General features: G+C 39.5%; 2 protein-coding genes across 6 annotated transcripts in view; one reads left to right on the top strand and one right to left on the bottom strand.

Annotated features, from left to right (window-relative positions):
- The window catches only part of mmel1 (membrane metallo-endopeptidase-like 1), a 55,157-nt gene that overhangs the window by 29,931 nt on the left and 12,972 nt on the right, over nucleotides 1–12,254 (bottom strand). The window lies entirely within an intron of this gene.
- On the top strand, nucleotides 2,313–12,159 carry miip (migration and invasion inhibitory protein). The gene is made up of 9 exons (XM_082534323.1): nucleotides 2,313–2,669; nucleotides 6,310–6,485; nucleotides 6,770–6,875; nucleotides 8,303–8,414; nucleotides 8,493–8,572; nucleotides 8,667–8,793; nucleotides 9,308–9,404; nucleotides 10,794–10,913; nucleotides 11,094–12,159. Exons 1-9 carry the CDS (start codon nucleotides 2,438–2,440, stop codon nucleotides 11,229–11,231), a joined length of 1,188 nt encoding a protein of 395 aa, XP_082390449.1. The 5' UTR covers nucleotides 2,313–2,437; the 3' UTR covers nucleotides 11,232–12,159.

The following is a 12,254-nucleotide window of genomic DNA, read 5'->3' as shown; positions in this document are numbered from 1 at the left end:
AAAAAAGTTCTGATGACGACATCACATTTAAAACTGAGAAAAACAGGAAACTGAAGCGTGCATGTTCATTGCTGTAGTTTCTCTCAGTTTATATTCATAGAGACTAAAGTTTGTATGTATAAGAGAATCATAGGATAAAGACACATCCTGAACTTCATGGGCAAAGTATAGTTACTGCCACTGAGACAGATAAACAGAATAAATAAAGTACAACTGTAAGCAAATGTTAACCAGCGCTCTTCTATATTTTTAATCTTACGAGTAAATAGCAGCAGCTGGGCAAAAACATCAGCTGGGTCATGTTCAAATACAGTCATGGCGATAACTGCTTGTATGTTAGATAAAAATATTAGATACACCCATAGACTTAAATCCAGTCCAAATGCAACAGGTCAGTCACTTAAAGTGCCTTCATATAATTTATTACTGCAATTTACAGTTAGGGCTCAGAGAGACGTTAATGCTCTTGTTTCTGCTGTTCATCTCAATTCGTTTTAGTAAAATGCACATGCAAAATAGTACAAAGACAAGTCAGTATAACACAGTAACATTAAAAATTGTGGTCTTAAAAATGAATGCCTCTCTGGCTGTATCAATGACAAATGGAGATGTCCGAGTACTGAAAACAAGAAGTATGTCAGACCCTGAAGTAGAATAATTATAGTTTGCTGACAAGTGATGGGTGGGTTTTGCAGTTATTAGGGAGCCTGTGTCTTCATTTAGGAAATTTGCAAACAAGTTCATTACTACATGCCAAATATCCTAAACTGTGTATGACATAAAGGCTGTAAATACAAGTAGTTTTAACTGTAAATTCACCAAAGGTTCTATTATTTTCTAGCACCTCTTGTAGGGGCCTGTGGAGGATTTTCCTCTGAGCTGCCTGGTCTTCCTTGCACCTAATATGGGTTTCTTGGGAGCATTTTGTCCTTGTTTTCTTTGAAACCCCGATGGTACTGTTTAGGCTCAACTCAGCCTTTAAAGGCTTGTTCTGTTCTCTGTAGTCTATCGTATCTTGTTTTGTTTTTCTTGTGCTATAAATAACATTTTTTTCTTTTCATTTATTAGCTGGATGTTGTTGGGCTCGTGTTTTGTAAAATTTTTAAAACATGCTTTGTGAATGGCTTTAAGACTAAGTTTGACCTTGTGCGTTCATATTTTTTACATCACTGACCTTATCAATAAGTAGAGAGCAACCAAGTACTTTTACAGAAACAAAATTTTTTTTACAAAAAACAAAAGGCTGCAAAGTTATGGAGGCATGATTAAATATTATATGGTTATGTATATCAACATTAAAAATGTATTGGAATGTAACTAGTACATCATAGGAACAAACTGCTTTTAAGGTACATTGTTCATGATGTTGCTAATTTTAATATTTATAATGAACTTTGGATTATGTTCTCCTTTATGGCATTTAAAAAAAATTCTCCTACTTTAAAAATAAATACATAATTTCAAAACTCCTCTATTATCTTGGCAATGGGTATGCAGAAGGTGATGTTAATCCAAAAAATATCATATTTAATAGCAAATCACTAACTGGAACCATTTTACAGTACAGAAGTTCTGTTGAAGGAATAAGGGTGATTTAAGGGACTTTGGACTTGTATTTCAGATGCTGCTGATCTGCTGGGGTTTCCCCAGAAAACCATTTCTAGGGTTTACAGAGAATGGTTTGATAAAAGAGAAAATATGCAGTGAGTGGCGGTTCTCTGAAAGAAAATGCCTTGTTGATGCCAGAGGTTAGAGGAAAATGACCAAAGTGCTTTGAGTAGAGAGGAAGGCAAAAGTAAAAATATAACAAAAAATAACAAGTAACTACTGAAGTACATATATTATACATATACATTTATTAAAATAGTACAGGTAACAGGATACTTTTATTGTGAGATAAACTTGTCGGGCATTGTGATATAAAATGCCCGACAATATAAAATTATGCTACTGAAGAATTTGATATTTTTTAGACTTTGGTCACTCCTTCGTGCTTCTTGGGGGAAAAAATTAAGTAGTAGCAGAAACTTACTGAAAACAGAAACATAAAAATGTACTTATAAGTGTTTCTTTTTAAAAGGGGGGATGAAAAAGGGGGAGAAAAAGCCAGCTAATATCCTAAAAAACGTGGGTCCTGTTGTTTCTGGGGAAGTCACCCATCAGTCTCATCAGTGTTTCCATCATGGAAGTGTGGCGCCCTCTGTTGTTCAACATCTGGCCTTGTAGTGAAAATTTATAGTTACACGTGTGCCTGTCACTTTAAGAATGCTCAGAATTGTGGGTAAAATGTTAACAGCCAATCAAATCACTGTTGTCAACGCGTTGTTATGGAGTCGGCCTAATTGAAAGCATAGAAGATCCCGAAAGTTTCTTTGTGTGTTTGATGTACTTTTAATTAAAGCTACATTTTATTTGCTTTCTCTAATATTAAAACTAAATGTCCATGGATCGGCTGGAGGTGTTGCGAGAGCGCAATAAACAGTTACTGGACCAGTTGAGGCAGCATGGAGAGAAACTGGAGCGGCTGTGCGGCTGCCGTGAAAGCCGCAAGAGGGAGAGAGAGGATGGAGCTGAAGAGAGAAGACCACTTGAAGAAACGATCGGGATGACCGGTGGAGACCGCGGCCTTGCAAGGGCGGCCCTAGCCAAGTCTTCCGTGAAGTTTGCCGGTAATTAAACTGTTTGTTTACTTGACGCCAGCAGCACGAGAGAAGTAATTAGCAATGAGCTAAGGTCACATCAGAGTTGCTCTTGATCAATCCAGACCTCACATCACAACAAACCAAAGCTGTCGACGTTTTGTTTACCAGATAGCCAGATTAAACTCCTTCACATATACAGCCCCAACTCCAAGAACGTGTAAAACGTAAATAAAGGCAGACTGCGATGATCTGCAGATCTCGTAGGCGCATATTCACATTAGAACAAATGTTTAAACTAGAAAACGTACGGTTTTAGAGGCGAAGATAATGCCATTTTGAATTTGATGGCAGCAACACGTCTCAAAAAACGTGGGACAGGATCATATTTACCACTGTGTACACGTCTGGACACCGAGGAGACCACGTGGTGGATTTGTGGGACAGGAATGTTGTCCCATTCTTGTCTTTTGGGGGATTCTAGCTGCTCAGATGGTCTTCTTCGTCAAATGCTTTTACTTGGTTAGAAGTAACTGTACGCTTGCCAGTTCAATGCCCAGCAGCCATGCTGTTGAAATACATGCAGCATGGAGGAACTGAAATATCCAAGACTTTCCCTGAAAAAGAAGTCTGGAAACGAGGATATATTTGAGCACTCATGGGACCTTTCCAGATGCCAGTTTCATAGATGCTGATGTATTCCCATGCCATGAGCATTATTAACAAGCTCTATGCCCCTTTTCCTCTTTAGTCCAAAGGACATAGCAGCCATGTTTTCCAAAAAGAAACTGTTTTCACTTTACCTAAGTCCATGTAGTGATTTCCATGAGAGAGTCATCATTAAATGTAGTGCTGCCTGATAGTCAGAAGACTATGGGCATCCAGTATTGATTCTCAGCCTTGTGTTTTGTGTAGAGAGATTTCTTCAGACTCTTGGAATCTTTTGATGATATTATGTACTGTAGATTAGATATTCAAAATCTTTTTAATTTCACATTGAAGAAATTATTCTGAACCTGTTCCACAAGCTGTACATGCTGTTTTGTACAGATTGCTGAACCTCTGCCCATCTTTGATTCTGGGAAACTCTGCCTGTTTAAAACGCTTTTTTTTTTTTTTTTTAATCCAATCATCTTGACCTGCTCCTCTAGCTGTTTCTTTTTAGTACCATTTACTTTTCTGGCCTTCGTTGCCCCTGGCCCATGTTTTGCTGCCATCAAAATGAAAGTCAACATATATTTTTCATGAAATAGTAACATATTATTTCGAAGTCAGTGACCAAGTCTGAGACCATTCCCAGTCAGTTGCCATCTGCAAAATGACCTTGGTGTGTCAAGACTACAATAAAATGAAAATACGATGGACTCAGTCTTGATCCTGTTTAATCAGTTTTTGATTGAAAAGGATCAAGTTGCCACTTACATGCAATCTATTTGCAATAATACCCCAATTAGCTGTGATAAATCTCTAATCTGTTGCTATCTGCATCAGATCTGTGGTGCTGTAACATCTAGAGGTGGACTCGCTACTGGCAGACCACGAAGAAGCCACACATGGGGTTTGATTCTCTCGATCACAGACAGCCAGATTGAAAAAGGGCAAATTTATAAATGTATAAACACAAACGCAGCTCGTTCATTTCAGTATTCTACCAAGAACAAAATATTTGTGTACAAGATAAAAAAGGTAATTTGCTATCATATCCAGAGCAGTCTGTGTGTTAATACAGATACTGCTACTGTGCCATGTGGGTTGTTCTACAGTCTGTGAAACTGAACTGGGTCTGTGCACCGCGGCTGCTGTTTCACATCTCGCAGTCAGAAAGCCTTGTTATGTGGGCGTCTCTGAAGACATGTAATGTGCAATGTTTGTTGGTTTTGCAACAGAAGGTGCAATTGCTGCCTCACTCCTGAGTGAAAAGACCCTAACCTCACCGTCACTTTACTGCTTCATTCCCAGTTAGAACTTGCAGCGCCTGATGCTGTAACAGACATTACAGAGCCAAACTTCACATATTTACTCTCAAACTCTCATAGTCTGTTTCGGATTTCACTAAGGCCTCAGTCACACTAGAGGAAAAATAGGCCGGTAACTTCTGTGCGATCACGAGAGGTGGTGGTTGGTGAGTGATTGGAATGAATTTTTTTGCAAATAGTTGCACCAACCAAATTGTCATCTACAGCAGGGGTGTCAAACTCAAATACACAGTGGGCCAAAATTCAAAACTGGAACAAAGTCGCGGGCTAACGTTAATATTTATTGAAAAAAAAAAATCTTCCTCCAGATATAAGAATAAATCTTTTCTTATGGACTCAAACAAGTTTTTCTGAAAAACTGAATATGGAACAAGCAAAGCTTAATACTAAACAATATATATATTAGCTGTATAATACAGGTAGGCCAGCTCTAATAGTAATTTGGTATGGCTTCGCGGGCCAAATGTAATTAGGCTGCGGGCCAAATTTGGCCCACGGGCCAGAGTTTGACACCTATGATCTAGAGGTTAAGCGTGCAGCACCCTCAACCTCTCAGTGACCAGCTTTGGTTGCAAAGCGACTGCATAGGCCACACTGTGGGAGTAAACCTGTATCACGTCTGCAGTTAATCGCTGTCTTATTTGTAAATGGAAAATTAATTGCCAAGATCGGTCGGAGTTAGTCTGCTCCATCATTTACTTCTCCAAGTGAGGATATAATGTAATAAATCACATACAATTGAGTTGCTAAAGTTTTTAGCAAATGCCTGCAAATAGCACAAAAAAGTCTTATTTTGCGCCCGATATATGTGCATTAGTTGTCTTTAGGAGTGTTCATTTATTTGGAATGAGAGGAGAGCAAGTTTAGCAGAATGAGTGCGTAACTTTTACGGATGGATTGCTCAAAGCTGAGTGCAGTGCCAAAACTTTGGCTTTGCCCCGTAACTGTGAGTGTTTAGAGCAAAGGCCCGCATATTTCTGTTCCCTAACAACCCTGAAATAAAGCAGAACTGAACTGAACAGATAAATGGATAAAACTTTATTTTTTCTGTTTACAGCAAGCAGAGTGGGCGTTTCAGTTTTTTAGTCACATTTCGACACAGTGAAGCAGCAGTTCGCTCACACAGTGCAACATATTCACATTTCTTTCACGCCCCTCGATAGTATGATAGGTTTGATTAAATTAAGATGCTCAACATTCCACTTCAGACACTCGCAATCAAATGCAAGACAAATGGTTTTTCGTGGTGTAGTGTGACTGAGGCCTGAAGTAATTATTAATAAAGTACTTTAAATATAAGTATTTCTTCCCTGGAGATGTGAGCTTTATTATAGAGAGTGGATGGTGCTTGGTTTTATTTTTTAATAGTGGATTTAGTATATACATGATGAAATGATGTGTAAAATTTGAAAGTATCTGGAAGAAAAACTACAAAGTGCACCTTTATTACCATTCATCAGAGATGACAATTAACTGATATGTGTTCAAATGTAACTAAAATAAAAAAAATATTTGTGTCTTTATCACCTTTTCACTATTGACACTATTGGCAGTTTTTTTTTTCTGTTTGTTTTGTTTTTTTGTTGTGGAGCCTTTTTATCCTGCTGGTACTTTCCATTTGACTGTGAGCCTGTGGTCTGCATGTAATGTGTGAAATAATCATTTAGAAATCATTTTCTTCCTGTCTTCATCAGACACTTGTGAGAAAAGAACAGTCATCAAAAAGACTGTTTTCACACCATCTTTCACCAAACACAGAGAAGGAACTGCTGAACAAACAGTTAAATCAGATCTCATTAGAGGCAGCAAGAAACAAGACACAGAGCCATTCAGCACCAAGTCCTGTGTAGTAAATCCGAGCAAAGGACAGGTAAGCAAAGGAGCATCAGCATTACCCTGCCTGTGTTACTCTTATAAAGTTAGTAGGAATAAATAATTCATCTCAAACTGAAAAGGCACTCACTAGTATTTCACTGACAATCCCCCTTCAAAAAAGCTAATTCACATCTACATTGGTTTGGGAGCTTTGTATTTATATCGTTACAACTAGTTTATAAACTACAAGTCTGCAGCAAGCTGTGTGCTTTATGTCCACTGAAAAGGTGGAAGTAGAATATGCTGATTGCTAATGCACTGCCTGCTTTCTTTTTGTAGAGGGGTGTGCAGAGCAGGGTCACGTTTCAGTCGGACGATTTCAAAGACGTCCTTGACCCAGAGAGGCATCACCTACCACCCTTACTCGGATATGACTGGATAGCAGGTAAGCTTTATCGGTCTGTCACATATCGCACTGATCTGCAGCCAAAATGCTCCTGAAATATAGGGAGCCACGCTTTGCTAATTTAGGTTAAATTAGTTTGCATATATTTCAAATCTTATTATTAGATCTATTTAACCTTTTGACCTTTCCTCTGACCTTTGATTTAATCGTTCTAGTAACAGGAAATCTATAATGCTGAAAAGTCAAGTTACATGATTTCTTTTTTTTAATCCCACATGTAATACATTTTCACAATATGCTTTTGAAAGTACTGACTCATAGAACCTGCAGTAGTGAAATAGATATAACCTAGATATAACCTTTGCATTTTCTATTGTGGTGCCCAAGATTAACAAATAATTTAAAAAGTCTGATTGTGGAGATATCCACAGACATCTCAATACATTTATTACAGCTTTTTCTTTTGAATTAAGGCGGAGTATAGTTCTAGTGTAATGTTGCATGTTAAGTTTTCTTTACATAGACCTGTTTTCTGATATTTAAATTGTTTAATAATGATGAAAGATAAATTATCATATCAAAATTCTCCCCGTTGCCCCCTGGGAGTGTGGTATGCATGTTCGTCAGGCTCTGATCCTCTACCAGAGTTTAAGGTACTGACTGCACTTCTGGACAGAGACTTCTTAGCCCCGTTGTTCTCTACTACCTGTGGTAGCATTTCCCATCGGGAGTTGGACACTTGTCCATATGAACAACACATATTCCTGAACATTATCCCAGCCAGCCACCCAGGTTCGGACTGAACCTTTGTGCTGTTCTTTAAGCCGGCCTTTTCTAGCAACTGGTAGGATTTCTTGGTGTCAGCCACTTCCTCTGTATCTGTCTTATGTCAATGGTACATCCTATGCAGGAGGTTGGTCGTCCAGTGATAGTTCCTCTTCCTCTTTGTCATCACCGTCTGTCTTCAGCTGCCTGAGGTATTCTTGGAGCAGCTCATCTCAAGGGGCGATCCTCATGGTATATTCACGTATGCTCCGTGTTTCATCCTGTCGCTCTTGCCTCTCGTTCCATTGCTCATAGAGCGTCAGGGTGCTGGACTTCGGGTAGACACCTCCGTGCACTGTAAGGTGTTTTTGTGTCTTTACATCATTAGTGTCTATCTCATTCTGTGGCCAGCTTATTATTCCAGCTGGGTATCTGGTGATTGGTAGGGTGTTTGTATTGATGCCTTGGATCTTTTTCCTAACATTGAGCTGGCTTCTCAGCACCTGTCTTACCTTGTGGAGGTATTCGGCTTTAGCTGACCTTCATGTATTGTTATTGTGGTTCCTGTTGGCCGGTGGGATACCCAGGTGCTTATAACTGTCCTGTTTAGCTGCTTTCTGACATCTCCACGCCTTGAGTCCACTTTTTATCTTTGAAGCAGAAGTACCGATAACAGCTGATGTTTGTTTTTACCCTGTTAGGAGTGCTGGATACTGAGGACTCCTTGATAGAGCGCTCAGACGAGTTCTTCAATGATCTCTGTGTATTTCGATCGCTCAATAAGGACGAGTGTGTCCACAGTGGACAAACCGAGTGAGTGGTGCTCTTTAAATATCTCTATTATATATCCATACTGTGTTTTCCTGTGGTTCATTAAGATTTTCCTCACAGATTCTCTCAGGGGAACCAGCCAGTGACACAACTGCTAACAGACAAGGATGGCCCACAAGCTAACATGGACACTCATCAGTGTAAGAGGGAGCATTTATCTGAACAGGCCACTTTCTATTTCCTCTCATTAAGGCTGTTCTAACACTTGTCTCTGCTTGCTCACCTTTTGTGCAGGTACATTCTCTTACAGGATTAACAGCAGACTGTTCCCGGTCCCCCTCCACTCTCAGGAGTGCTGTCCCTTGTGCAAAAAGCCTAAATCCTCCCACCCTCACACTGTTGCTGAACCTGCTCTAATCAGGTACTGATGGCCTGCACTTGAACTGCATTGTTAAACCACTTATGAACATTAAAGCACTTCATCAGTTTTATCTAAAATATATTAGTCTGTCACTTTCAATTGAATACAGGAGGCAGCAGCTCTACTGTGTGCAGCAGGGACTTAGACCTTGTGTTATTTTTTTCTGCCTTCCCATATTTTACACGTTAAAAGCTGAAGCTGTTTCTGAATTCAGTAAAACAGCAGCGACACAAAAAGCAAGCTATGGTAGCTTTGATCTGTAGTATGATACACTGCAACAAGGCAAGGGAAACCTGTGAAAAGGGCGTCCGAAACCTCCACTGGATCAAGTCCTAATAACTAAAAGCAACGGCGCCTGTATTCTCATTTTACATTTTGTTCAAATGTGCTGTAATCAGTAGTGTTGCTGTGTGATATTGACTAAAAAATTATCAGGATTAGTTTGAAAAAATTATCACCTCACAATAGATTTCTTCAGATTTCTTACTCATCTTCTTTCTCTTGTATTTCTAAGGGTCAGCATCCCTCGCACCAGGCTTCTGCCACCTTACATATACAAAGCTCATCGGCGATGCAGCTTTGACCCTTCTGACAGTTTAGGATTACCATCGGTGAGTTACAGGTTAATGACTAAAGATCATCACCACTTGATTTGATTGAACCACTGTCCCACAATAATAAAACCCCTTCTAGCCATTGTGTCTTTCCATTCATTGGTGATTTGAAGGTGCAACATCTCACTTCCTAAAAACAGTTAGACCGTGTGCACGGGTTATTGTCTTACTTGCTGCTCTTATAGCTAATAAACTGTAATGTTTCAGTATATACACACAAACGCACACTCACTGGCCAATTTGTAAGGTACACCCATTAATATGCTTGCTAACACAAATATCTAATTGATCAGTCACATGGGAGCAACGCAATGCATGTAGGCATGTAGACATGGTCAACACGACATGCTGAAACTGCTGAAAGTGAGAACCAAAATAGGGAAGAAAGGTGAGTTAACTTATTTTGAGCGTGGCATAGTTGTTTTTGCCAGTCGGGTGGGTGTGAGTATTTCAGAAACTGTTGATCTCCTGGGATTTTCCCACACAACCACCTCTAGGGTTAAGAGGGAATGGTCTGAAAGCGACAGAGCAGCCGATGAGCCGCATTTCTCTGGGTGAGGTTGCATTGACCTGATAGGAAAAGGCAAAAGCAGAAGATCACACTGGGTGCCACTCCTGTAAGCTAAGAACAGGAGACTGAGGCCATGTTCATCTACGAGTGGTTTCTTTAACATGACAGTGAGTTCACTGTACTCTAATGTCTTCTGCAGTCACCAGATCTCAGTCCAAGAGGGCATATTTGGGATATGGTAGAATAGGAGATCCACATCATGGAGGTGCAGCTGACAAATCTGCATCACCTGTATCTGTACAGGCGATATAGACCAATAAACACCTTAATATGGTGCTGTAGACACAGCACATTTAAATGCTGCAAACTTTAAGAGATAGGCATGCACGAGATTACTACTCCTGATAAATGTGTACCTCTCAGAATGCGTGTTGCTCAGCATAGTGAACACTTGCAGTACTGTGGCCTGTTATGACGCAGAAAGAAAATTTTGACCTCATGCATCCTGTGTGGCTTGATGTCCTACTTGGTATCTCAGGTATATTACACAAGTACCATGACTTTGTATGAATATAGCTCTGAGGAAAATTATTGTATCTGAAGTAATGCCATCACTTTACCAGATACTATGATACAGAAGTGTTGCATATCCCATCTCTAGAAAGGCTTTAGCGTCTTTTTTTTTTTTTTTTTTTTTTTTTTAAACTGATTGGTCGGATGTTCTGACTGTAAAGTACCCGCAATTGTGAATTTGACCATGAGGTCTGTATAGCCGATCAGCCATCTCTGCAACTTGTGTTATGGCCCCTGTATTCAAATCTATAAATTCATCTCAAAGCATTCTTTCTTTTCTTTCTTTTTTTTCCACCTTCAAGCACTGTCTATCAGGGTGGTCCAACACAGGGCAGAGCACCCTGCCACCACCCAGCAGCCTTGACCTGCAGAGCAGTGTTAATGTGAAGAACCCAAAAGGACCACTGAATAAACAACTGGAGGTGAGGAACTGGACAACTGTGTGGTTTTTATACAGTCCAAGCTGCCACAGGGCTGACTGATTTAATAATTAATAAATAAGCAGCTGTTCCTAGTATACAGTTTCTCGCTCTTGTTAACATAATTACGGAGGGTGCTGTACATGTCACAAATTAAACGGTGTTTTTAAAAATATTTTTCAGGATCGGTCTGCACTGAGGGTGTCTCATAACCCAAACCAGATCTCAGATGTGGCTCGCTTAGCTCGTCACAACTTTCAACGGTTTAATCCAAAAAGAAGAGTGGGCGGCATATCTTACCCTCCTTACCCTGCGTGCTGATAAACTATCAAAGTATACTGAGTGGGCTTTTTTTTGTTTGTTTGTTTTAAGCGCCAAAACTGAAAACCTTGAGCGGATGTCTAAAAAGTTTTGTCATAGATGACAGATTAGATTAATTTATTCACGTCTGTACAATAAAACTTGAATAACTGCAGCAATTCCAATTTGGTTGTTCCTTTTTTTCATCTCTGTTAAAAGCTGAACCGATTTAGACTGCACATGTTACTGTCAACAGCCTTGTGGATGTGAAGCAAGACTACTTAGAATTATTCAGTGAAGTGTATGTACAACATTGCAACATAAAGGATGTTGTTTTGGTTGTCTCAAGTTTGCTTTTCCATTTCCAGCCTCTTGTTTTGGCTCCAGGGTCTATCTTACTTCTGTTTTTAAGCTTCCTTTGACACTTCCTTAATGTTGGGCTGAGAACACAATAGAAGCAAAAGCAGGGGCTGATGTAAGGTACAGAAGCAGTAGTTCACAGGAAACCAAAGAAACACCTATGTTAAATGTCACATGCTGTAGAAATCCCACCCATAACACTGTCGCTTTCCAGTTTGTCCCCTCTAAGCCAACTAATTTGAATTTCTGAATACATTAAAAAATCTACATGCAATGTATTTCAACCAATTAAATCCACAGAAATAGGGTAAACACGATTCTACTGATTTCTTTTTGATGTATTTCTGCTGCTCAGAAGGGATATAATGACTGGGTAATAATTCATATCTTCCTGTTCTGGTGAAGCACTTTGAAGGTTTGTGCCACAAACATCAGAGACTGAGTTATCTGACAGACAGACATCCGATAGTTGACTTACTTTGCGGATGTTGTGACATAAATGAAAGGCTTCTGTGTAAGATGTGGCCCTGTGATAGCAAAAGTGTTTTTCTCTCTCTAACACTTGTCAATAAACGAATCTAACCCTGTTGATTATGGTCGTTAAACCTTTCAGTGTATTTGTTAGAAGCACCAACTTTTTCTTCCTTCAGCGAAAACAGGATCTGAAAGTCACTAGAGAGTGAC

This window comes from Aulonocara stuartgranti, assembly GCF_965226115.1.
Source record: "Aulonocara stuartgranti genome assembly, chromosome: 5".
Taxonomy (NCBI): Eukaryota; Metazoa; Chordata; class Actinopteri; order Cichliformes; family Cichlidae; genus Aulonocara; species Aulonocara stuartgranti.
This window is presented reverse-complemented; position numbering and strand designations above follow the sequence as displayed.